The following is a 27227-nucleotide window of genomic DNA, read 5'->3' as shown; positions in this document are numbered from 1 at the left end:
TCGTTTTGTGTTAAAGTATGAAAATAACCACCGGGGTTAACTTAAATTTTCTATTTTGTGTTAATAACTTCCCGGTCACTTCGCGTGTGCATACAGCTATTCTGAATTGTGTATAAATTTGGTTTTATTTGTCAAATTAGTCGTGCTGCTAGTGCTAGCTTTAGCATATTTTGCATCCCTTTTTGTTCCTTCTTCGCTTAGCTTTTGTTTGCGCCGTCGCAAAAGCTAAACGATTTTTCTATTTATCTCCCACGCTCTTCCACTCTCTCGCTGTCGCTGTGACTCTTCACTTCTTATCTTCATAGCTGTGTTGTTTTTTTCAAGTACAAGTACAGTGGTAAGTCCTTATAATGTCCGTAAATATTGTCTGTTTCGCCAAAACTAGCAAGAAGGCTATTTCTGCAGGTGACCTTACAATAGGCTACTGGCTGTGCGACAACGTCATGCACGGCAAGTGTATTGGTAATGCAGCTCGGACGGTGGACGTAAAAAAGGAAATAATGTCTTTCTTGCGGCAAACCAAAAACGGTTTTAAGGGCATTTTAACGCGTTTTCGTAAAACTCTTGATATGTTCTTGGCGCTGGACACCCAATTTAATAGCCTTACGTTGTTATATGAGTCTCCTAGGCGCAAAAAAACTGCTATTGGTGGCCAGCACGTAAACGGACCCCAACTACCTACAACGGGCTTTCAGCAGCAGCCTCCCTCGGCACAGCCCTCGACCTCAGCATTAATTCCAAGGGTGCTGAGATCGAGCGCTAGAAAAGATTCGGAACCCGAATGTGCAGAGGGTGTGCCCGTACCGCCGGTGATTTCTGTTTTGTCCCCTGGGGGGTCGCAAATATTGACCCCTCAAAGTCCCGAGCACACAAATATATCTGCCAAGGGTGTTAGGCCCGGAATACCGGCCGACAATGGCACGTCAGATAACCAATCTGCCGTGCCAAAAGCCCTTATAGCGGTTCCACCGACGAGACATATTTTTGTTTCGCGGCTCTCCGCTGATCAAACATCGGAGGTTGTTCTCGCCTTTATACAAGGCAACACCAGAGCCGATAAAATTAAGACAAAGCTGGAAAAGTTTAAATTTTCTTACGCAAGGGACATTTCATCTATCAAAATAAATGTCCCTAACACGCTCTTTAACACTAGTTGCTCTCCCAACTTCTGGCCAGAGTACATTGTTGTTTAAAGAAAAAGCGGCCTGTAGGAATAACTCTTCCCAGGCCTGATCATACCACTGCGCCTTCTACGCCTTTCAATCCCGACCCAAAAAACTAACCTACTCCCTAGGTATTTTCTATCAGAATGCAAGAGGCTTTCGTAGTAAGCTCCCTAACTTGTATTCTAATAGCCTTTCGTTTGCATCTCAGGTTATTGTGCTCACAGAAACCTGGTTAAAGCCGGAGATTCTGAGCTCCGAAGTTTTTCCAGCTGTGTTCACAGTATAATGGCTAGATCGCCCTATCAGGCGGGGGTGGAGTTCTTATAGCGGTGGACTCCTCACTCACGTCAGAATTATTAACCTTCGAGGAATGCAACGATGTTGAATTCCTCTGTGTGAAGCTATCTATTAAAAGTAGCTCAACTTTTATTACCTGTTCCTACATACCTCCATTGTCGGAACATCCTATCTATTGGAATCACCTTTCCGCTAATCAGATGGATTCCAGTAGACTTTTGGATAGAGACCAGTTGGTAGTTCTAGGAGATTTTAATATCCCTGGTGCTATTTGGTGCTCAAATAATTCCACCAATACTCTCCATCCACCTACACAACATGACTTATTCGCTGGCTTGTTCGACATTTTGCTGTCTCAAGTCAACCTTACAGCTTCCTTACAGCTCTTGCTCGATCTTTGCTTCGTCTGTGATCCTGCGAGAGTCAGTTTAGCAAGAAGGGCGTCCCTGACGCAGCCCGAAGATCCTTATCATCCAACTTTCGATGTGACCCTTGATATTGGGTGTGACGTAGAGAATGTTTCTGACCGTCCAGCCAATAAAGTCCTGTCTTCGTAAGACGGACTTTGAACAGCTGAATAATTTAATAAACGAGTTCAATTGGTCCGATCTATACATGTGCACTGACATGGCAGTTGCCGTGGATATTTTTTACAGTTCCATGAATTCATTTATTACTGAATGTGTTCCGTTATATTATCCGCCAAGCTCGAATAAACCGCCGTTGTTTACTAAAGAGTTCAGCCGACTTAAGAATAAAAAATCTAGATTGTATGCTAAATTTAAATTCACCGGTTCTCAATCTGCCCTTTCATCTTATTTATCAGCTCGGTCAAATTTTACCATGCTAAACGCGCAGTGTTGTAAAAACTATTTAACTCGTTGTAGGGCCCAGATCTCACAGGACCCAAAACAGTTTTATAATTTTTTTAACACTAAACGTAAGCCTAAAAGAAATCCTTCCTCGCTTTTATTTGAAAATACTACCGCAAATAATGATCAGGCATTAGCCGATCTATTTTCGCAGTTTTTTCAAACAACTTATTCATCTGCATTAGTAATCATTTGATTTGTAATTCTTTAATTCGCCAGCTATTTTCCCTTGAATCTGAAACGGTTATATATGTGGTGTCACAGATTACCACAGATTTTTTTTTAATTGAATAACGTTGACATTCGTTACGCGCGTTTTTATATGCAAATTAAATCTATTTTTTTCAATCTTTCTGAGAGATTTTATTAATATTTGTTTCCATAAGAACCTTCTACAGAGTATTAGAAAACTACAAAAAGAAAAAAATAGCCAAATCGGTCAAGACGTTTTCATGTTATGAGGCGACATATATATAGATATAAAAGAAGGTCGTGTAAGTTACACCAGTCAAGATCGGCAAAACAGTTTTGGGTGAAAATAGGTACGGAGGTACCTTAGAGCCAAGAAACGAACATGAGATACTTTTTATCCCGTTAAACAGAAAAGCGGGAAATCCATCTCTGATATATAGCATTAACTACAAACCAATATATCAAGTACATTTCAATTGGAAACAATAAAATAAATAAAGTGTAGGTTTGTATTTAAGGTGGTAAGTTGAAATGTGTTAATTATGTGGATCATGCATTTGAGGTTATAGTTCAAAAGGACGACGTGCGAACTAACAACATCATCAACAAGTGAATTCACACAACGTAAGCAAAGAAAGACAAAATATAATTAGAGATAATGCCTTAATCAGACAAAGCGTGAGGACACAAAGATCAATGGCATCATACAATCGATTTGCATTCTAATAAGATTCCACTAAGAGCTACAGTGATGATGAAAATGTAGATATTGGAAGAATGACGACTATATCCCAATATTGCAATGCATTCAAGTTCAAAAGAGAAACGGCTGGATTGTGCTGCGCAAGTGGAAAAGTTGACTTTACCTTTCAAATATAAAACAAAAAAAAAAATGCTTAATTTTTTAATCACCAAACGAAATGTTACATAAAACGAAGCCATCTGGTGGCAATACGGAGGTCGTCGGGCTTACTAGTGATCAATAAAGTCATGTTTTGGGTCCAAGCGGACGCCCAAATCATCAACTGAATTAATTCTTTCCAAAGAGCAGCAGTTCAGAGTGTAAGTAGCAAGCTTAGGGATGACACGAGAGAATGTCATTAGCTTGCATTTCGAGCCATTTAAGTTTAATAAGTTTACACGGCACCAAGTTTGAAAATTCTTCAGATCTGTTTGTAAATCCGACTGGCCTTGTATTGCACGCAAAGCTTGACGTCATCAGCGTACATAAGAACTCTGGAGTTAGTCAAAACTTAGGGCAGGTCATTTATAAATAATGTAAGCAATGTAACCCTTAGAGCATTAGATAAATTATTCTTAAATAGGACCTTTTGCGTCCTGCCATTGAAATAACTTGAGATCCAAATAAGAAGATCACTTGGAAAACCCATTAAATCGAGTTTTCTTACAAGTAGAGAATGGTTAACAGAGTCAAAAGCTTTACTGAAATCTGTATCGATTATTATGGAAGACCTTTATAATATAAAAGGAAGCCCTTTATAGTATAGGAAGAAAGCTTCAAAAGATTTGTTGTTGTTGATCTTCGCTTAATAGAAACATATTGACATGGAGAAATAACTGATCTACAAAGGTGCTGCAAGTGATAAGTCATTATGTTTTCGAATAGTTTAGGGATAGCCGATAAGTTAGAAATTCCTCTATAATTACCTTGCATCCAATTTGCTTCCTTTTTTGCGGAGAGGAATAATAAGCGATTCCGTCCAAATAATGGGAAAGTGGGAGGTTTCTAAGGGTAAGGTAGCAGGAGGGGATAGCATAGCCTAAGAACAATACCTGAGTACACAGCCAGGAATTCCGTCGGGACCTGGCAACTAAACTTGCTTTACACGATGAAGATCTAAAAGAAGAAAGCTTTCGTTTAGGCTAGGACAGAAAATTTGGTTTTATTTGGGTATGTCATAGGAATAAGTCTGGTGTAAATTCGAAGAGTTTGAATAAGTTGTTTAAAAAAAACTACGAAAATAGATCGGCTAAAGCCTGATCATTATTTGCGGTAGTATTTTCAAATGAAAGCGAGGAAGGATTTCTTTTAGGCTTACGTTTAGTGTTAACAAAATTATAAAACTGTTTTGGGTCCTGTGAGAACTGGGCCCTACAACGAGTTAAATAGTTTTTATAACACTGCGCGTCCAGCACGGTAAAGTTTGACCGAGCTGATAAAAAAAATGAAAGAGCAGATTGAGAACCGGTGAATTTAATCTTAGCATAAGACGTCTCAACTCTTTAATAAAGTAATTAATAAAAAAATCAAAGTGAGCAAAACCAAAACGCAAATGCGAGAATTTTTTGTAATTGCTTGTTGTTCTTGTTGCCGTTTAGTTCTCTTGGGAACTAAGTGTTTTAATGCCACTTCTAAGGCTTTAAATAGTTAAAAATTTGCGGCAGCGGCAGTGTCTTTGCTTTAAGCTTTTTCTCCGCGAAAAGAAGGGTTTTAATTCCACCTTTACGGCTTGCAATAAATAAACATCTGAGGTAGATAATTTTCTTAACTAAAAATTAGTTCAACAACCGCCAATGAATCCTGAATCTGAATTGAAACAGCGTCCGTGTTTTTTGTTGCACTGCTTGTTCTCCCGACCAAGAGCCAAGGTTTTATTTCCATCTTTCCGGCTCCGTAATAAATAAGTTTGACAATAATTAATTACATACTACTTTTAATTTCCCGAAGTAGTAATTAATTTAATTTTTATTACGGGATAAATCCACATTTCGTTATCCATGTTGTGAACTACATATATAAGCAAACCACCATGTTCGAGCAACGCAAATTTAATTAAGGAACAAATAAAAGAACAAGTAAATAATAAATTCTTTGTATTTTCCACTGTATATGGATGGCAGTTCAAACTTGAATGTATTGAAGTTTCAACTGCCATCCATATACAGTGGCGAGCAATATTGAGTGTATGTATAATTTCAATAATATCTTTTCGAATTCTGCTCCATTTAATTGCAACACGTCCCCAAAAGTTGTGAATGTTTTTTTACGATAGACCAAAGATTTTCAATCGGATTGAGGACAGCTGCTTCTTAATCCATTCCTTAGCTAATTTGGTTGTGTTATTCGGATCACCACCTTGTTGAAAAACGAATAGTTGAGAGATTAGTTTCAAGGACTTATAGGTAGTCATCCTTCTTCATAATTGCTTCAACTAGATGCCACCATGTGAAGCATCCCAAAAACATTATATGTATTTCCATAGTCGTGTTAAATTATTTATTGTACATGGTTTCTCTGAGCGTCGAATCCAACATTTACATCATACTGAAAACGATTAAATTTGAACTCATAAGACCAGAAAACTCGTTTCCAATCTACTTTGGCAAAATTGGTTCGATTTTGAGCAAATTTTAAGTGACTTTTTTTTTATAATTTTTACAATACTTGATGGATAACGCTGACTTATAAATTTACGTCGATATGTATCCGATGTTTTGCAATGCTCTACTACATAGCAGTCCATTCGCTGACATATCCGTTCAGACAGGTACCCACTGGTGTCAAAAGCTCGTTATATTTGCATTTTGGACAGCATTAGTCGCGCATCATAGTACTTCAGTAAATTTTTCCCGGCGTGTAACTTCACGCTTGGGGGCCGGCTTTTGCCTGCTCTGAATAGAGACCAACGCAGATTGGCTATTATCAAGCCTCTGGACTATTTGTGACGCGTAACGCGCGAAAAAAAACAAAAAAAAAAAAGGAATAAATGGCTGTATATATATAAGGAGTATAATATAAGGAAATAAGGATCAATAAATAGCTGGAGCATGGGAGCAAGAGGAAAATTTATACTTAAAAGCGCGCGCGCGCCTAAGATGGCACACTAGGCCAGGCACCGGCACGGGTACACTACGAAAGGGAAATTCCGCAAAGGCGGCGGGAACATTAAACCCCTCTTAGCCCTATATATAGCGAAACAAAACCGTATTTCGGCAATATTTTTTTGGCTGGCTTGAGAGACTAACAACAACAACAACTGCTCTCTGGGTGACTTTATGGTCAAACAATAACTACTTCTCTTTAGGCTGACTTGAGGGTCCAACAACAACAGCTTCTCTCTGGCTGACTTTAGGGTCCAACAACAACAACTTTTCATTGGGCTGACTTTAGGGTCCGACAACAACATATTTTCTTTGGGCTGACTAAAGGGTCCAACAACAAGAACTTCTTTCTGGCTAACTTTAGGGTCCATCGAGAATAAATTCTCTCGAGTTGACTTTATGGTCCAACAACAACAACTTCTCCGTGGGCTGACTTTAGGGTCCGATAATAATAACTTCTGTCGAGTTGACTTTAGACACGTTTACGGCATAAATTCACTGTGTTCCTTTTGGGAATCGGGTCGGAAATCTTAACAGCATTAACACCGGAACCAATAGAAATTCGTGAAACGGATCCTGGCCGTCCCCGAAATACCCGAACGACGACAGACCGTTAAGTGGCGCCCGAACAGTGGTTGCTAGGAAAATCCAAGGCGGAAGGGGTAATGTCAGGCTGGGTATACATCGCGACTAAAACCGAAACTAGCAGAATTCGAGAGCGAGAGAGAGAGTTTGTTTAGACTCATCAGGAAAGAGCGAGGAGTTGCAACCATCACTAGTAACGTTAAAAAAAAGTGATCACACTGAAACGGTGAAATAAAGATTAACACATCTAGCGGCAAAATACAAAAGAGACAGAATCCCGACAACGACACCCGAGATTGTGATAACCAAGTCGGAAAAACAAAACATGGATAACACAAAGGAAACCAAGGAGGGAAAGTAGAGACAGAAAGACAGACCGAGTTCGAAGCAGGGGGATACAATACCAAGGAACAACGAACCCACTGGAGTTCCTGGAAAAGATGGAACATTTGGCCACCGGATACGGGATACAAAAGGATCAACTGGTACAGACAATGCCATTCATCTTGGAAGGAATAGCCTGTGACTGGTGAAACACAACCACAACTCGGATTAACTCTTGGACACCACTATCGAAGCCCTAATAAAAGCGGAGCACAGCCGTATTTTGGCCACTTCTCTTTGGCTGACTTGAGAGCCCAACAACAGCAACTTCTCTGTGGCAGACTTGAGGGTCTAACAACAACAACTTCTCTCTGGCTGACTTTAGGGTCCAACAATAACAACTTCTCTCGAGTTGACTTTGGGGTCCAACAATAACAACTTCTCTCGAGTTTACTTTGGGGTCCAACAATAACAACTTTTCTTTGGGCTAACTTAAGGGTCCAACAACAACAACTTCTCTCTGGCTGACTTTAGGATCCAACAATAACAACTTCTCTCGAGATAACTTTCGGGTCCGATAACAACTTCGGTCGGGTTGACTTTAGGGTCTAACGACAACAACCTCTCGCTGGTTGACTTCAGGATCCCACCATGACAACTCCGCTCGTATGACTTCGGGAGATGACAACCAATCACGTGTGGAAGACGGACCGGCCCCATCAGATTGTCGAACCAAACGACGTATATGTATATGACTCAAGAGCAGACATGAATAGAATGCATCTACGTACACCACGCCAAATACATGGCCTTGGAGGCGGTCCTCCACCTCTTTTGAGAGGCGAGAATGTTGAAAGAGGGAATCAGATTCAACCCAGTGCACACAAAAGGCAAAGTGAAAGTTATTTTTGGTAAATCTAAAAACGATGGTCGAACTTTGTGATCGAAACGGGAAGTCGTACTAACTAAATAGATTTCTCCGGATAATTGTGTTTTGTTCCTTATCCTGAGTACTAACAAAGGATAACTATTCTTTAAACAACCCCGGTATTTCACGTGCATATTTAAATTATATTATTAATAATCAATATCAACTTTATTTACTTTATTATTAAGCTATTTGCCTTTCACTCTCTCTCACTGTTTTAAAACAGTGTTTTAATATATATACAAATTTCAATATCCGTAGCCATTTAGGTAAGTTAAGAACCTTTAAAAAATGGTTAACTCTACAACATATAATTAGTTTTAGAAATGCAGATAGGGGCACTTACTTTGTAGATCTATTTGAAATTTAGACAACACTTAATATATGGAAATGATACCCTTGCCCATTACACTTCGTGTCAGCCAATATGCACATGCGCTTGACCTGGTAATTAAATACTTTATTTTTATAAAAAATAAATACATATTGCTGCGATTGATGAGTTATTATATAACGTATTGTTTTGTATGAATAGTTTCATGGTTATAATTACAGAATGCCTGGGTTTGAATGTTCGGCGTTGTGGTGTCCATTTGGTGGGCTTCCGTCTTAGACCCTGTTTATGGGGAAGACAACAAATTTGCCACCCTTTATCAATAATTACAACGCACGAATAGGGTAATTAAATGCTGTGTATATTTTCGTTCACTTCTCTGGTCGGAACTACCAATGCAACTACCGATCGAATGCTTAGTTTCAATGTATATATCAAAACGCTTACAATGTAGCTTAGCTTAAGATAAGGCGACAGAAGAAGAGAAAGAGAAATAGATAAAAAAAGAGAGAAGCTAAGAGCGCAGCAGGTGCAGCCATACACCCATGCGCGCACAATCAGGCGCTAGCGGTCTGCTACGAACATACTCCCCCCGTTGGAAGAGGTACTGTTTCAACTATATCGGCATCGTGGGGCAGAACGGCTAGCTTGGCGATTTTGTGGCCTCCAATTGGCCAACAACTTTTCCGAAATGGGGTCAAGAAGGCAGCTGACCTTCCTCCGGCAGCAAGTGTGGCACCATCAAAATGATTCGTAGGATCCTTGACGACGGCAGCTGAGACAGACTGAGGAGTTGACGCACTCGGCAGCCCTCCAGACACGATCCAACCAAGTTTGGTGTTCTGAAGGGTTGGCAACGCGCTACCCAAATGAATTTATCCCGTAGCCATTATTTTAAAGAAGAGTCCAGCACCAATTATGAGATCTATTCGATCTGATCGATTGAAGTGAGGATCAGCAAGCGAAATATTTTCCGGAATTTTCCATGATACTGCGTTTATATCGAAATGGGGCTGATACTCAGTGATACTATCAGTCACAACCGCGGAGAATGAGGCACGATAGCTTGCATCCCGGGATTGCGCTAGAATGTCGGCTGCCTTATCAGAATTCAAAGGGGATTCCCCAATTCTAACGACTAGGGTATGCGACTTTCGACAATTCAAATTAAGTTGATTCGCTAGACGAGACGTTATGAAATTTATCTGAGACGCCGAGTCCAAGATTGCTCGGCAAGGCATAAATTCTCCAGCCTTATTCCTCCACCATCAAAATGATTCGTAGGATCCTTGACGACGGCAGCTGAGACAGACTGAGGAGTTGACGCACTCGGCAGCCCTCCAGACACGATCCAACCAAGTTTGGTGTTCTGAAGGGTTGGCAACGCGCTACCCAAATGAATTTATCCCGTAGCCATTATTTTAAAGAAGAGTCCAGCACCAATTATGAGATCTATTCGATCTGATCGATTGAAGTGAGGATCAGCAAGCGAAATATTTTCCGGAATTTTCCATGATACTGCGTTTATATCGAAATGGGGCTGATACTCAGTGATACTATCAGTCACAACCGCGGAGAATGAGGCACGATAGCTTGCATCCCGGGATTGCGCTAGAATGTCGGCTGCCTTATCAGAATTCAAAGGGGATTCCCCAATTCTAACGACTAGGGTATGCGACTTTCGACAATTCAAATTAAGTTGATTCGCTAGACGAGACGTTATGAAATTTATCTGAGACGCCGAGTCCAAGATTGCTCGGCAAGGCATAAATTCTCCAGCCTTATTCCTCACATAGATAATAGCGGTTTTAAGCAACACGTTATCAACAGGCACAATATCTTTGGAGCTTGGTGGAGGGTTCGATGAACGGTGATTAGGTTGGGATGATGAATGCGCTGATGAATGTGATGATGCTAATGCTGATGAAAATGATGTTGATGGCTGAGAGTTGGGAAATGGATCGGATGATAGAGATGAGGTGGTGGATGGTACAGGTCCTGATTAAAATGCAACAATGAGTGGTGCTTCATATGACAGTATCTGCAGTGCGTTGACTTGCATTGCTGCAAACTATGCCCCTTGCGCAAAAAGTTGAGGCACAGGTGCAACTTCTTTGCTTGTCTAAATCGAACATGCGGACTCAAATTTAAAAATCGAGAGCATTTTGGCAAATAATGATCCCTCGCATCAAAAAACGTACATAGCGGAAGATTTGAGCTACCAACTGAAGCAATGAAGCTATACTTATGCAGGGCTTTTTCCCACCTGCCGGCTTGGTGTTTGCTTTACCAAGGCTTGATCCGAATTTTCCATAATCCTACACCTCCTTTGCTAGAACGACTCCATAGAATCCCACGTAGCTAGGTTGTTGATGGACAAATCCTCTTCGAGCTTTCGTGCGACGATGTGAATCAGCAAACCGTCCAAGATTTGTTGCTTAGTGGCCAGGGTACGGATTGCTCGCAGATGCGAATTCATGCAATCGCTTAACTCCCGAAGACCCTTGGCTGATCCCTTCTCGACACCTTTTAACCCAAATATTGCCTGTACGTGTGCCTGAAAATGTAGAACTTTATTATCGAATCGATTTGTAAGTAAATCCAAATCCTTTCTATAATTGGCATTCAAGGGCTCAATCGAACGTATGGTCTCTAGACCCACGCCGCCTAAACTTGACCTTAGATATTGTAATTTTTCAATATCACTTAGCTCTTCATCATTTCCGATGACCGTGCTGAACGTCGCAATAAAATCCGGCCAATCAGAATAGGATCCATGGAACCGAGCTATCTCCAAAATTGGCAACCGAGGCTTCCTAGATCGGAATGAAAGATCCGGATGATTAATAATGTCGATGGATGTTGAATTTGCAGCGGTTGCAGCCGGCAATTGAGATTTGCGAAGCGCCGCTAAACCTCGATTTATCTTCGCCTTCACATGAACGCCGTGGAGAATTCAATCCGATGATCGCTTGCTATCTCCGAAAAGTCCAATTTTTCCAGCGAAGTCTGAGCGGAATCAAAGGCCAGATTTAATAAATTAATCCACTCCAGTCGCGCCAGTAAATCAGCTTCATCAAACTGATCTAGTCTCCGGATTTAAGTAATAATTCATCGAGCTCAATTGCCGCAAAAGGGATTGGGCCTTGGCTCATTAGAAGTCCACGTCACTTGGCGGCTCATTTTGATGCTGAACCGAGTTTTCCGTGTTAGACATCTTTATTTTCTCACGCGAAAAGAATTAATAAAGGGAAAATGTCTGACCGCTTCGGTATATAGGAACCCGTTTGGTTTTCACCGCGCAAATTATAGTTAATTCAGCGTCACCGAGATGCAACGGAACCTCGACAATGTTGTTATTTTAATTGTCTGCCTCGAAACAGCGGAGTTTTGGCACACGCACGTCTATGCTATATATGCATAGGTATATTTATGTTCAATAGGCGCTATTTACTACGCTTAAGCGCGAGCCACCTTTCTATACAATGCTTGGCACAACACAGCTTTTGTTTATCAGCGCGATTTAACCAAAAATCAGCGGACGAATATATGCACTCAGCTTGTTATGTACAAGGTATGTGTGTATGTGAGTTTGCTTGTGTGCTTATGACCGAATGCCAGTAAGCGACAGCGAAGCGATTTGTTTAAACGATATTAAACAACGAACACCGGGTTGCAGGCTCCGAACCAAAGAATCACTTCGGGGTCACCAAAATGTTTATGGGAAAGACAACAAATTTGCCATCCTTTAGCAATAATTACAAAGCACGAATAGGTTAATTAAATGCTGTGTATATTTTCGTTTCACTTCTCTGGTCGGAGCTGCAACTACCGACCGAATGCTTAGTTTCAATGTATATATCAAAACGCTTACAATCTAGCTTAGCTTAAGATAAGGCGACAGAAGAAGAGAGAGAGAAATAGATAAGAAAAGAGAAAAGCTAAGAGCGCAGCAGGTGCAGCCATACACCCATGCGCGCACAATCAGGCGCTAGCGGTCTGCTCCGAACAGATCCCATGAAATGATCAATAATATTGAAATTTCTAGGGCCACATCGGAAGCTATTTGATGATGCGAACGTATGCAGTCTTCGTTTTGCTGATCATAGTGCTAAATGTGTTTACGATTGTCTGTTGTTCCATTGCTCATGGAAAAATGAGTAGCATTGCCAGTAGCGTTGAAAGGGTTGAACACGACACCTTTCCTCAGCTTTTACTGCAGCTTCTTTTAAATGATGGCGCTTGGAGCGGTATAATCTTAAATTCCACCTAATTCTTGTTACATTGATTTGTGATTTTTACTTGAGCCTTTTCCGTAAAGATGGCTTTTTCCTTCTTTCTTGCCATTGTTTTGTCATTCAAAATCCAATATTGCTGTCTGGCAATTGCTCTTAGTGATTGTGCTCCGTAATGTTAGTTATCTTCATGCATTTGCATCCTATGTAATTCTAGACTCTTTCAATCTCCCTCCGATTATAGGAGCCCTTCAGTACCATTCCTTTAGGATTCAGGTCTGAATCAGGCTGGAATGGACCGGACTCCATCCTGAATCATTAGGGAGCTTTCATACAAGCCATCCAGGAATTTCCATACAGTAGGCGTTAGCAAACCTGAATTCGGACTATCCGAGGAATTTTCAGGGAAACAAAAAGGAATCCTGCTAGGAATTTGTCGTGAATTTCGGCACGAATTGCCCCCTGAATCAGAAGGGAATTTCGGAAGGGATTCTGAACAGAATCATCCAGGAATTTGGGATGGAATCAGGCAGTAATCATGGGGAATTCAGAGTAGAATCAGGTAGGACTCTTAAAGGAGTGCCAGGCGGAATCACCAAAGAATCGTAGTGGAATTTAGAGTAGAATAAAATAGGAATCCCAGAGGAAAACGTGTAGAAGATCCCCGGAACCCCCCGCCCCATAGTAAATACCTGACAAAATTTATAATAAATTTTTTTTTATTTATTTATTCATTTAAAAAACTTTATAATTTGTTTAATGATTACCACAATTTTTCTTAGCATAACTTCTTGTATTTCCCCTAAAAGTATGTTACGTGTCTTTCTTTCCGGCTGTTGTCTCGTCAATCTATAATTAAAATACATATGTATATACATATGGATATTAGAATCAAATACACAATATTTTCCATAATTATACACACCAATTAAGAAGTAAATAAATACTGGATATATAATGGCCTTCCGTTCACACCCTCTAGGTTAAAAAAGAGTCCAGGTTAAAAAGCGATTCTGGAAATGAATTTATTAACTGAATACAAAAAATAAAAAAAGTCAGTTACCCTTTAACAATATTTAATAAACTACAATGCAAAACTCTTATGAATACTTCAGCTGTCATTAGAGCTGTGAAAAAATCGATTGTTCGTTGAATAATATTTTTCATCACCTCAATCTAATTTTGGAACCACTGCTCCGAATCCCTTCAAAAACAACAATTAATTGTTTGGCAGTATCCGAACACAGGTAGAATTTTCATTGCCTACTTTGTTATGGAGTTCTCATACCGAAACCCATGAGATTTGTTTTTGTTTTTAGAACATGACGCCAGGAATCGGACAGGAAATGAATTTTGGTACTGAAGGGAAATTTTCATACAACCCATCCATATTTGTTAATTGTTAATACGTGTCAATACAGCATACTATAAAATAAGTAAACATCCATTATATAAAATATAAATAACATAAAAATATTTATAAATATTCCAATTAATTCTAAAAAGAGTATTCCGATGTCGAAACGATATACTTTTAGTTTTTGAAACACATTTTTTCCCTTCCATCATTTCCATTTTTGTCTTATTTGCCAAAAGTCAGTCATTTAAAGTCAGAAATTCAGCAGTAACCGAACACAGGTAGAATTTTCATTGCCTACTTTGTTTCGGAGTTCTCTTACCGAAACCCATGAGATTTGTTTTTGTTTTTAGAACATGACGCCAGGAATCGGACAGGAAATGAATTTTGGCACTCAAGGGAACGCATCATAAATGCTATAATACGTTGTAATTTATGAAAAAAGTTGCTGTGCTTGCAATAGTATAGTTTGCTTCCAATCTGCCTTTTACATTTGACCTAACTTACTTGCTTCAGAACCCGTTCCAGTTCGCTGGCGACGATGGTCGGTACTTTTGACCACATGTCGCGGGAACAGTGTAGCAATATTGTTTCATATACCCAGATGTTATGCTCAGCTAAATAACATGCGGCACTCCATCGCAATAGAACACCTGCCGGGTTGTTTGCCGATGATACATGACGTCTTTGAGATTGGTGTGAATCAGCTTGGATTTTAGCAATCCGGTTCGCCGCAAAAGTGTTGTTTGATGATGGTGATTCATTTATCCAGGTGAGGACTACAGTTGTAACTGCCGAAGATACCCGTATCATTAGGCATGCGAAAACCTTTCTGACTCTGTTGGTTAGTTCAGCTCTTAAAACTGCAGCGCATAGTTCTAGACGAGGTAGATTTTGAGTAGAGGAAACGGTCAATTATTATTATTTTCATATGTGGCACGTACATAAACTGCCGCTCCGTATGCTCACTCTGATGTGTCGAGAAATGTGTGCAGTTTTAACACTAGTGTTGTAACGTTTCGTCAAGTTTGACGTTGTTGACAATGCCTTCTTAGAACATATAGAAAAGTATTAGAAAACCACAAACAGTGCGCGATCCCTTATACCAGCCATCAAACATTTAACAAAAAACATTGAAAAAATCCACACACAATTGACAGAAACATCTGAGCGCTTGCGAAATACTTTTCCGACATCGGATCGTCGTCTGATAATGATTTTGCTCAAATCTCGGAATGCCTGTTAATATTAACTGGGAAATAATCGCGTGAAACAACAACCATAAGACGGGGTTAAAGATAACACACACAAATTACAGAACTGCTAAAGAGAAACGTCTTGCCCCCTTATCTGATTTACCCTCTTTACTTCCGCTTGTGTTCTGGAGGTTCTATTTTGCCCACTCCTACCCTTAGTGCTTAAAAGCATGAGTGACCCGATTAAATAGTGCAAGCCTACATTACAAGAGAATGACAGCTACAGCCACTTCAAAATTGTGTAAAAGAAATAAATATAAATAACATGCGATAGCAAATGGTGATATATATGTGAAAATTATAAAATGTGTTAACTGCCATATATATTTAAGAATTATATATTTCTAAACTTTTCTTGCTAATGAAAAACTGGCAATTGAAGATGATGATTCTAATTTTTCAATTATTATTATAAAATTCAGGAATAAATATAAATATATATTTAAATTTTATTTATCATTAAATATAGTTGAGAGTAATTTTTGAAAATTTAAAAACCTTTAAGCTTAACTCAAATGATTTCGGGTTTTCATTTCTTTTTATTCATTTTGTTATTAATTCCTTTGAGAGGGTCTCTAAGGACTTTTCTATGTCTTCATCGGATTTTACTGTTGAAACTTTCCCCAGTTAGTGTTGCGGGGGTTTCTAAAGACTGTTGGTTTTGGAGAGTGATCGAACTCGCATTGGTCTCTCTAGGACCTTCCAGTCTGATACCATGGTACTTTGTCCCGCTACGAGTGTTATATCTAGAACGTTGGACAAGGTGGGGCCTACAAAGGTGTGTTTCTCCCCCACGTTTGCTATATCTAAATTGGTAGAGAGAATAAAGTCTAAAAGTGACTCACCTCTGTCGTTTATGTCGGGGCTTCCCTATACGCTGTGGTGCGCATTGGCGCCTGCACCCACGATCAGTTGCTGGTCCTTTGGGCCGGGATCTAACAGACTCCTGACTTCTTCCAGTGGAGCTGACCTATCGTGTGTCATGTAGGAGGAAGCTACCATTAGGCTCTTCTTCTTGCTTTCTAGCAACACCACAGTCAGGTCGTCCGAGCTGTAATGAGACATAAGGTTAGCTTGAAGACCCTTTCGTACGAGTACGGCGGTTCTGTTTCTGCTTACCGATGGTGTGCAGAACGCGTTGTAGTTTGAGGATTTTAGTCCTGCGACGGTATTGCCCGAGGTAATCCATGGCTCTTGGACTAGAGCTACATAGGCGGACCCTTGCTCCATGGTTATTAGGAGTTCCGCCAATGCTACCTTGCCCACGCCATCTTCCCGTATCTGGGATACTGGATGTCCTCTGGCCCCCATCTTTGGGTTAGGGGCTCGTAATGTGCAGTACCTTCCTATCAGCGGTTGGGATGTCGGGATTCTGATGCTGCAGCAGCGGCAGGATGGGACTTGCTCCCTGTCCACCACCTCCAGCTTGGCCCCGTCCCACAACGCTTCCATCCGGCCTAATGTTTGTGTCAGCCATTTTCTTTGACCCCATTTAGCCACCCTGCACCATCGAATGTGGGCATGAGCGCTACAGGGTCTTTCTCCATCCGTGTGACTAATGACTCTACGAGCCGCGCATGCACTGTCCTCCACCGCGCCTCGGTCATCTTGCCATTCTCATCGCTCCTGTCAATGAGTGTCACGATCAAATGTCGTTTGGTCACCTCACTGGCCTTCGCGATTTTTCTTCCCTTTTGTGTTTTCGCCTTCAAGGGGGGGCCTACTTCCTTGGGCGCGCGTTGCCGCTTGCTCGCCGGAGTGTCTTTTATGGCGCTCTCGCTAGAGCGTTGCAGCTTGGTGGCAAGCATCTTCTCCACCTTGTTGGCGAAACCGGACGTTGATGCCATGCTAGGATGCTTGGCGAAGTGCAGCCTTCTTTTCTCGATCCTCTGCTCATTTGAGCTTTACCTTCTCCTCTTCGGATAGGGCAGCTTTTGTCCGGAGCCGGCTCTGGATTCGAAGGGCAGCTTTATACTGCACCTAAGCATTCTTCCCCTCGCTTGAACGCTTCGGCCCGTCCCTGCGCTGGGAGCTTGTGCCTGGTTCTGGCGAGCGAAGAAAGGTTTCTTCCCCTTCCTTCAAAAGCTGCACGCTCTCTAATTCCGAGTCTGTATAGACAACGGCACCCGTGCGGTTTAGCTTCTTTTTGTTGTTATTTTCGCAGTAGCGTTACAACTGACTTGACCTGCTCCCGTCAAATTAGAGGTGTGATCGCTGGCGACACGCAGAGCTCCCTTCCTTGCCCGCCGGTGGTAGCAATCACGCCTTCCAGCCCCATTTGCCTCTCCTGTCGCCATCCTATGAAAAATTGTTTTTTTTCCGGGGAACCACCCACTTGCGATATATGCCTGCCGCCAGCACCTCCAACCATGGCTAGTGATTCATTTTCTGCGGCATTTAGGCGGGAAAATTGAATCGAACATGCACCACTGCATTACCATTATACGGGGTAATACAGTGCCCATTGCCCAGCCGGCGCCCCCGTGGAGAATTCAGCTGAAGAATTTTTGCCAGCCTAGAACGATGCTGGGAAGAACCTTTATTTTTAACCTTATCCATGGGATGTGGAAAGTGCTGACTTGTTGAGTCAGCTCAATTTCCACGTACCATGTAGAAGTACAAGATCTTATATACCATTAGTGTTGCCCCACCTTCGAACTGCATTAACATTTTAGAGTCTTATGTGCAAATAACAATGATTTGTACACACTCATCTCCAACGTAAATAGACTTCCCAAATAAAACTCTTTAATATCAACACACTTAGTAAACATGCAAGCAAACAACCTTATTTTCCATCACCCCTACTAACACCTAACCGGCACGTGCCTGGTGTCATACGGGCCACTTAAGTGTACGAACCGTAGTGTATCAACGTCCATATAAAGAGTAATATACGTATTTTAACTGGTAAAACGTGGAAATGGATTTTATTGGAACTATATGAACAGGAATTGTATGGAAAACAGTGGAATCATATAGGTATCTGTGGCATTATATGGTAAACAGTGGAATTTAGTGTTTTCTGTGAGGAACAATAAAAAATTTAAATTTTAAATTTCTAAATTACTTATAAATTGTTGATGAATTGTCGATGAATTTGTTAATGAATTATTGATTAATTGTTAATAAATCATTGATGATGGTTGATGAATTGTTGTTGATGACAGTCTAGGATATTCCAATGTTAAATTCATCATTAATTTGTGCGCTACCCAGGTACCCATGAATGTTGAACTGCCTCAGGGACTTTAGGATTTATCCCCAGTCTGCCGAGTTGAACGCGGTTTTAATGTAATATCTAACTACTAAACAAAAGAACCACCTGGATCTGGGGGCTCTAACAATCCCCTCTATTGCATCCCGGTCCGATGAGGCAATCCCACACGCGTTGATCCTTTTTACGACCATTTAATAGGCACCAGGGCGGCGTCGCACAGCTTGAGGAAGCATCCCCGCTTGCTGTCCCAAATGGCATTTTTTAGCACCTTCCTCGCTGCTTTATAGAGCTCTCTGCGTGCAGCCAGGCGTGAGGTGCATTTAGCTCGCTGTAGCAATGTTCTGAAGCGAAGGCAGGTGAGACGTATTTCCGCGATCTCCTCCGCTGGAGCATGTTCCGCTTATTTACCATCTCGTTGGCTCCGTCGGTCTCGTCTATCGCGAAGTGTTCAAAGGCGTTCATAATTGCCCAAGGTCTAAGCGTGCCTTGCCGGAACGCTCTATTCAGCATAGGTTGACCCCTCTGGGTCGGCCATACATTCGTCTAATCTAAAAATAGAATGCGCTTGCTAGTATGAGTGAACAGAAGAACAAAGAAGTGCGTATGTGTAATGTGAATATGTGTGCTCCTGTACGGAAGCGCAACCACGAAAAAACTTTAAGTTTATATTTTGTGCTGCTGACCGCTTGTTAGGTAGAGAGGGGGTGAGAACGGCAGCAGAAACAGCTGATCTAAAACACGTATTGCTCTGTATTTGTATACATGTGTATGTCAATGTGTTTCTATGTTTACATATTAGCTTGATTACATTTTTTAGTCCTTGAATGCCTTTATATTATTTTTTTTCTTTTGTTTTATTAGAAACTAGCGGCCCGTCCCGGCTTCGCACGGGCATTAAACATAACATTTAGATTTGTCAATTTTAACACATTTATAATAATAATAATAATATTACACATATTCATCCTTTATTTTTTTGTTTTTTTTTTTTTTCAATTATTGAGGTCATAACCCTAAAAGAAAATACATTTATTTTGTTAGTGCTTCTCTGTAAAGAATATTTGATGTTGTTTTATTTTGTGGCAGCAAAATAAATTGATTTTCAGGGGCTCCGACTCGCGATAGACCAACATACAGTTGACCATGAGTAAAACATTTATTTCGCAGATCGATCCCTACTAATTCGAAGGTTTGGGACTTGTTAATTGTTAATGCGAAAGATGTTTTTACCGGAAATTGAAGCCGTTTAAATGGGATTGGCAGATCAGTTGGGATCATCGGTATCCTCGGTATATGAGCTAGTTGACCACTTGCTGGGTCAGTGATAATATTTGCTACTATTAAATTGTCCTTTAACTCCTTAATAAGCAGCCTCGTCCCATTACACATGCTCGGAGGGTTTAAATTTCTTAAAAGCATGATTGGAATTCCGATTTTTAACGTTAATTCATGTTGTTTCAGTCCAGAAGGGTTCAACTAATTTAAAAATTCCTGTGGATAATGGACTGCATCTTCAATATTCGTTACAGTGTCGATCGATTTGTATGTTTTTGTTTGGCCTGGGACTTTTTGAACAATCAAATTATTTATTTCATTGACAGTATCATTCTTAGGTGATACTATAGCCCGAGAACACAGCCAATGGAAGTCTCTTTCGTGCAAATTCTCGATATCAGGGTATACAGAATCTATTAAATTTTCCAAATTATGGAGTATTTGGCCTAGAGACTCATCCAGAAGAATGTCACAATGACCGCTTAAATTTGGAGTTGGAAAAATTCCTTTCCCAAGTTTTAGCAGTTGCTGTGGGAAATCGCTATCAGTGATTCCATGAAGATGAGCTCTCATATTTGTCCTTAATTTTAATGTTTCAATCGTAGTCCATATGGGAGACGATTTTAAGCATGCCTTAATGATATCTGCTCGCGTGCCTCTGTTAATAACGGGTAGAGTCTGTCGAAAATCTCCAGCAAATACAAAAGTAATCCCGCCCATGACTGCAGAGGAGTTCCTTAGATCCTGTAAGGTTCTGTTCCCGGCCTCTATATGTGCTCTATGGCTCATCGTGCATTCGTCCCACATAATCAATGAGGCGTCTCGTAGTAATTTACCAATAGGTCCATTTTTGCGGATGGAACATGTAGATTGTTGTTCAAGATTGACGGATAGTGGACGTTTAAAAGTAGAATGAGCAGTTTTGCCATCCTTCAAGAGAGTTGCAGCATTCATCACAGCATCCCGCAAATGGATATATTCCTCGGACCGAAGTTTCGTCTGATTCAATCTAAGAGGCCTGACAGTATATGCAGACCTGATGCATCCGGCCAATACCGACATTCGATTCGAGCTGTAATCAATAGTTGGATTATATCTGATCTTCTGCAAGCTGTAAGCGCGCTTCAACTACCCTTGCCCTGTCGCGTTCATTATTTTGAGAGTGAATCAAATCGATTGCTGCAGAACGCGACTGTCTAACTCTTAATCGTTTTCTCTCAAGCCTATCTGCTCGTCTTTCTGCTGATTCTTCCTTGTGCATCTGCATTGCTCTCAGCCGCTCAGTCTCTCGGATGGAGGCCCGTTCTTCGTCAGTTATATTCGTAATCGTACGTCTTTTTGCTTCTGTATTACGATTACGACGACCCAAACTCGACTTCTTGGGTGGCATGACTTCGTTTCTTACTGAACCTGAACAAAAAAATAAAATTTTTATCTCCAATTCCTTATTTCAATATGTTTTGAATGTTTGACAGGAAATGCTTTGATTCAGCTGGCTGCCTGTAGAGGGATGTAAGGTAGTTTTTTGATATTTTTTTAACACCTTGGATTACGTTATCGTAATTTTAGTAAGGATGCCTATTTTTTTTTAAATGAAATATAGCCTATGTCACTCAGGAATGATGTAGCTTTCCAACAGTGAAAGAATTTTTCAAATCTGCCAAGTACATTCGGAGCCTATTCAATTCATACAAACAAACAAACAAACCTTTCCTCTTTATATAATAGTATAGATACAAGATATATATACTAAGTGTTTAAATCCAATATTTAATGTAAACTTTATACGTATTTATGTCACAATAATAATATTACAAAAGATATATATATATATAACAATATATAGCGTTTGCAGGGGGTTAGCGTGCATCAGACAAAGGCAGCCAAGAACAGCACAACTTTGACGAAGGCGAGTTGCTGCGTTCGGATGAGCGTACTAAGAGAAACACTCGCAAAATGGCCCACAAAACAATTAACTTCACCAAAACGAGCCACTTCAAGGTGAGTGGCTTACACGACCAGCCAGGTTTACCCACCAACAAATGAAGGCGCAGGCCAGCAAGGCCCGGTTCATTCTGGCAAAGATTGCCAAGAATGACCAGCTGACCTGCGAGACCAAGCGGACAAAGCTCGATTTCAGGCAGTGTTCGAAGAGTTCGAGCGGTTACATTAGCAACGCCTGGAAGGGCTTCATGCTTATGAAGCTAGTCTCTGCCAAGGATATCCCAAGGAGACCCCGGACTCGCATCTCATTTCAAAAGGGACAATCTAACCACGAAAAGGTGTTTAAGCACAGAATTCAGGGGTCTATATAGAGGACTGGGCCATCCTCAAGGCGGAGAGGGATTTGAAAAGAGGCCAGCCGTTCTTGTTCCTTATCAGCCAGCGATGCCTAGAATTATTGGAAGAATCAGACGACATGGTTCGGTATGGCAATAGAAAGGCCAAGATAATAGTCTTCCTAACCGAGCTGGACGATGTCCTCGAAGACGAAGACGACGACACCAACAAGCTATTGGACGACATAGCCATCGACGACGACACTCCCAACACCACCCCGCTTCAGTAAATCTCGCAGTCCTTCTCCGAGAGAAGGACATCAACATCGGCCTAATACATGAGCCATGGTCTAGAGACGCGCAAATCTCTGGCATGACTCTAAAAGGACAGGACAGCTCGACAGGTGGCCGAGGGCGGGTATGATTATCAAAAACAGCCTTAACGCACTTCTATATCCCAACCTTAGCCACTGAGATCTAGCAGTGGCCAGGTTTAAAGCAGGGGATAGGACAGCTGTAATCATAGCCTCCAGCTACATGGCCCACGACGAACCGGCACCCCCTGAAGCGTTCAATTGGGCGGATGATCTGGCAATGCTAAGAGCATTCGAAATCTCATGAAATCGAGACCTCCGGAATACCAAGGTAACGATCTATTCAGACAACCAAGCGGTCATCAAAGCCCTCGCAACAGCAAGAACTACATCAACACTAGGGGCCAAATGCAAAGAGGCACTTAACAGACTAGCAAAGGGCAACAGGGTTAAAATAGCCTGGGTACCCGGAAATAACAACATCCGAGGAAAAGAGAAACCGGGGAACCGAGGAATACTGAGCTGAGCTTGCTCCTTCTGTCTATCAGCTATCACAGTTCATTTGCAATGCTTAAAAAGTAAATCTTTTATATGTTTATTTAAAAGACCTATCTTATGCATATATAATTCATTATTTATATCAAAGCATAATAAATAATCAATACTTTTATTTGTGCACTTAATACACTGTTTCACAATAAATTTCTTATTTTTTATTGTTATATATTTTATTATTCTTTTAAATATTTTCAAAAACTTTTATGGGGATTTTACAGAAATTATCAGATGCTCTTATTTTTCCAAAGTCCAAATCGCTGGCGCAGTTTTTTTTTTCATGTATAAAAAGCTCAGATGGAGCAGTTAATTACTCGTTTTCTTAAATAAGTAACGCTCTGCAATTATCACAATTAGATGCCTTTGCAATATATCTACAAAATAATCTACTCGAGGCAAAAACCTTCCTGCTGAACCCTCCACGAAGGCGCCGACTGGGCAATTGGCACGGTAGTATCCCGAGTAACAGGTAATGCATTGCCGCACGCTCTGTCCGGGGTAATGCAGTGTCTATCTTAGGCTTCGATTAAATTTCTCCTGCTGGAGGTGCCTGGCGGCACCCATCAAATGCGATTGGATGGTTCCCCGTATAACTAACCAATTTATGGACACTGAAAAATGGAGAACAGAAGGAAAACAACCGGGGCTAGGATGTCAGCCCAAACGTCGGTGGAAGGCGTTACTGCTACCATCGGCGGGCACGGAGGGGAGCAATCCCCTCTATGTGTCGCCAGCCATTTAAAGAAAGGAGGAATACCCAGAAGCGCCCATTCCCACATTTGAGTGTGCCGGGTGGCTGAATGGGGTCAAAATACTAGAGTGTATGGATGACCCGCCGAGAATGTGGCTGACGCAAATGTTCTGGTCAAAGGTACTCTTCCCCATCGTTATTCCAGGTGACCGAGCGCTGAAGCTGCTGCAGGGTCAAAATCCGGACATCCCAACCGCAGACTGGAAGGTACTGCACATCATGAGCACGGACTTAGAAACTAACGAGTCCGAGGAGAAGGAAGACGGTGACCTGACGTTAATACCAACCTGTCGAGTTTAGATAGACCCGGTACCCATGTCCCATAAGAGCCAAATCGCGTTGGCGCAACTCCTCATTGCCCCGGAGCAATGTTACGGCGATGTAGCTTTAGTCCAAGAGCCATGGATTGTCTCGGACAATGCCATCGCAGGAATAAATTCCTCAAACTACAACGCATTTTACCCACCATCGGTAAGCAGGAACAGAACTGCCGTACACGTACTTCAAACTAACCTTATGTCTCATTACAGTTCGGATGACTTTACTACGGTGATGCTAGAAAGCAAGAAGAAGCGCCTACTGGTAGCTTCCTCCTACATGACACACGATAGGCCAGCCCCACCAGAAGAACTTAGGAGTCTGGTAGAACCCAGCAACTGCTAGTGAGTGCAGACGCCAACGCGCACCACAGCGTTTGAGGGAACCCCGATATAAATGACTCTCTACTATATATAGCCAACGTGGGTTAGGAACAGACCTGCTGTCAGTACTATATATCCCAATCCAACGGAGTACCTCGCTAATTGTCTTCCCGTCAAAAGCAGGAAGGAGCAGCTACATAAGTCCCAAGGACAACAGGCCAATAAGCCTTACCTATTTTCTTCTTAAGACGCAAGAAAAGCTGATGGATCTATAATCAGTTGAGACAGCGGGCGGACACATTCACTAGAAGCCACCATTGAGAAAGCCCTGCACAAAAAGGAATATGCGCTCGGAATCTTTGTAAAAACATTTAACATTGTAAACACAGACGTAATAATGGACCGCCTAGGAGCCTAGGATTTTCAACTTTTGGATTGAAAATCAACTAAGTTGTAGGTGGGTACCGCTTTCGTGGTGAAAGGAGCTCACAGAAGCATGCCCCTTGGTGGAGTCCTATCGCCCCTTCTATGGAATCTAGTGGTTGACGACATAATTAAAAGGTTCGAGAGGATAACAGCCTGTACAGACGACATAAGAATAATTATCACGAGAGTCTGTCCATCGACCCTTAGCTCGATAATGGAATCAACACCCAAATTTTTGGCAAGTGATCAGTGTTTTGGCTATTCTTTATTTACCCACAACATCTGGATCATCTATTTTAAAGATAGTGACTTTAATTTCCGAAAACATAATCGGAGAAAAATATTCTTTCGCCCTTGTTTTCTTGCGCCGTGTGTTTATCGCTTTTTGCTGCGCCGGTCTCAGTGTTGTTGTTGCTGCAAGTGATCTGCAAGCCGCGAACAATCACACAATCTTATACTTTCTTGAGCTGAGATAAAAACTTACATATTTCTCTCGCACTGTTTTTGTTTTGATCGGTTCCTTCGCTACTCAAGTTAATTGCCTTTCTATTACTTGTGCGTTGCTTCATACGATTTATTATTATTTTGTAACATAATGTCAACTTGCTGTGCCACGGATTGTCCACATAGCCGCAAAATTACTTCGCGGCAGGCCACCGTTTATTGTTGGCTGTGCAGTAATGCCGCACACCCTGGCTGCGCCGATCTTGGGCATGTTGGCCCGCGCATCGCCGACCGCATATGAGATCACGCTGGCTTGGATTGGACGTGCCCGAGCTGCCTTCATATTAAATCCGAAATGCGGATTTTTATGAGACAAACTCATTTAGAGTTTCAATCTTTGGCGGCTGGGTTCAAGGATTTGGCAAGCCGTTTCCAAAAAAACGGAAACTTTTTTTAAATCTATGAAACTGATAAGTGTCACGCCAAATAACAACACGGGACCTATTCCTAATAATTTTTTGCCTGTTGCAGACCCTGCGAGCCCTCTTTTGCTGTTTAGCCCACGCAACCCACCCAATGCTCATACCACGGGTGTTGCTGAAGACTCAGCCGCCGATGTCGCTGCGTCGGGTCAAGCAGCGAATGCTTCCCCTTGTCCTGGACTAGGTGATATCGTCGCATCTCCAACCTTGCAGCCAGTCAACATGGATCTGGCGTCTACGTCGCATGCTGCCGCAGCAAACAAAGCCCTGCTGGCCTTAAACCAACTGAAGGATGCTCACTCTGCGATTGGCCCGGCGGTCATCATCGCATCTCCTCCGACTTCTAGTCCCAGAGTTCAACTTTCAACTATCTCTCGTGTCGCCCCAAGGAGTCCGGCGCCTCTTGCCGGCGTTGCCCCAAAAAGGCTAGTTTTTGTTTCTCGCCTTAATCCTGATGCAACCGTGAAAGACGTCGCGATTCACTTGAGCAACAAATTGAATGTTCCTTTAACTGAATTCTCTGTCTCAAAATTCAATTTTAAGCAGAAACGAGATATTTCCTCTTTTAAAATTGCACTTTCCGACACGTTATATAGTAAGGTTCTTGATGCTTCCGTATGGCCCGTACATGCTATTGTTCACGAATTTCTTTACAAGAGCAACCCACGGGCTGGAGTGCCTCTGACTCCCTCAACCAGGCCTCCAAAAACCTAACTAACTCGTTTTCTTTGCACTATCAGAATGCTCGTAGTTTGTTAGGGAAACTTAGCAAGCTGCACGCTAATAGTGCCTCCTTCGATGCCAACGTTATTTCCTTCACCGAAACGTGGCTTAACTCCTCTGTTTCCGATTGCGAATTATTCGCTGGCAACTATATTGTCTATAGGCGTGACCGTCAAATGCGTACTGGCGGCGGCGTTCTTATTGCCGTGAAATCTGACCTTATTTCTGAACTGGTTCCCATAACCTACTCAGATAATATGTTGGAGTTTGTTGCGGTTCGTGTTCAAGTTCACGACTATTCTCTCTATGTATCATGCTCTTACATCCCACCCCGGTCTGACGCTACTATTTATCTACAGCACCTGTCCTTAATCCAGGGAATTCACTCAACTCTGGGTGTTAATGACCATTTAATAGCTATGGGCGATTTTAACCTTCCTTCCATATCTTGGTTGCCATCACCAGACACCAATTTTCTGGTTCCCACTGCAGCTCATGACTTAGTCCAAGGTCTTATTGACCTTTCTTTGGGCCAATTAAACTACGTCAAGAACTGTAGTGATAAAATCTTGGACCTTATCTTTGCGTCCGAGTTCGCCAACGCCCTTGTCTCAAGAATTGACCCTATCTCCTATCCTGAAGATGCTTATCATCCCACTCTGGAGATAATTCTTGAAGCGTCGTTTCCTTTACTTCCTAGTCCAGAAGTTGAACCGACAACTTTTCGC

The 27227-nt window shown here is 41.6% G+C and overlaps 1 protein-coding gene, 2 long non-coding RNA genes and 1 pseudogene across 4 annotated transcripts; all 4 read right to left on the bottom strand.

Annotated features, from left to right (window-relative positions):
* Window positions 1-10786: 10786 nt before the first annotated feature.
* LOC147644854 (uncharacterized) lies at window positions 10787-11758 on the bottom strand (annotated as a pseudogene).
* Window positions 11759-13477: 1719 nt separating this feature from the next.
* On the bottom strand, window positions 13478-15231 carry LOC110176971 (uncharacterized). Of its 2 annotated transcripts, none has more exons than XR_002319288.2 (4): window positions 15078-15231; window positions 14641-15011; window positions 13702-13808; window positions 13478-13625 (listed from the first exon to the last, which is right to left on the bottom strand). It is a non-coding gene; the product is annotated as an uncharacterized LOC110176971 (long non-coding RNA). The 2 variants fall into 2 exon arrangements; XR_002319287.2 differs by having other exon boundaries at window positions 13702-13789.
* Window positions 15232-15917: 686 nt separating this feature from the next.
* LOC147644853 (uncharacterized) lies at window positions 15918-19151 on the bottom strand. The gene is made up of 2 exons (XM_086839869.1): window positions 16509-19151; window positions 15918-16440 (listed from the first exon to the last, which is right to left on the bottom strand). The coding sequence occupies exons 1-2, from the start codon at window positions 16839-16841 to the stop codon at window positions 16360-16362; spliced, it is 414 nt and encodes a 137-aa protein (XP_086695995.1). The 5' UTR covers window positions 16842-19151; the 3' UTR covers window positions 15918-16359.
* Window positions 19152-19578: 427 nt separating this feature from the next.
* Window positions 19579-21506, bottom strand: LOC147644852 (uncharacterized). The gene is made up of 2 exons (XR_015273228.1): window positions 21017-21506; window positions 19579-20956 (listed from the first exon to the last, which is right to left on the bottom strand). It is a non-coding gene; the product is annotated as an uncharacterized LOC147644852 (long non-coding RNA).
* Between the last annotated feature and the right edge of the window lie 5721 nt (window positions 21507-27227).

This window comes from Drosophila serrata, unplaced genomic scaffold, assembly GCF_035046125.1.
Source record: "Drosophila serrata isolate PLE 108 unplaced genomic scaffold, ASM3504612v1 contig_82, whole genome shotgun sequence".
NCBI classification, from domain to species: Eukaryota; Metazoa; Arthropoda; class Insecta; order Diptera; family Drosophilidae; genus Drosophila; species Drosophila serrata.
Note: the sequence above shows the minus strand (reverse complement) of the source record. Positions and strands in the feature narration are given on the sequence as shown.

Excerpts from the sequence above, each read along its gene's own strand:
- LOC147644853 (XM_086839869.1), bottom strand. The coding sequence starts at position 16,841 with ATGGAAGCGTTGTGGGACGGGGCCAAGCTGGAGGTGGTGGACAGGGAG. Across the intron at positions 16,441-16,508 it reads ACGCGTTCTGCACACCATCG|CTCGGACGACCTGACTGTGG; the intron begins GTAAGCAGAAAC and ends GTCTCATTACAG.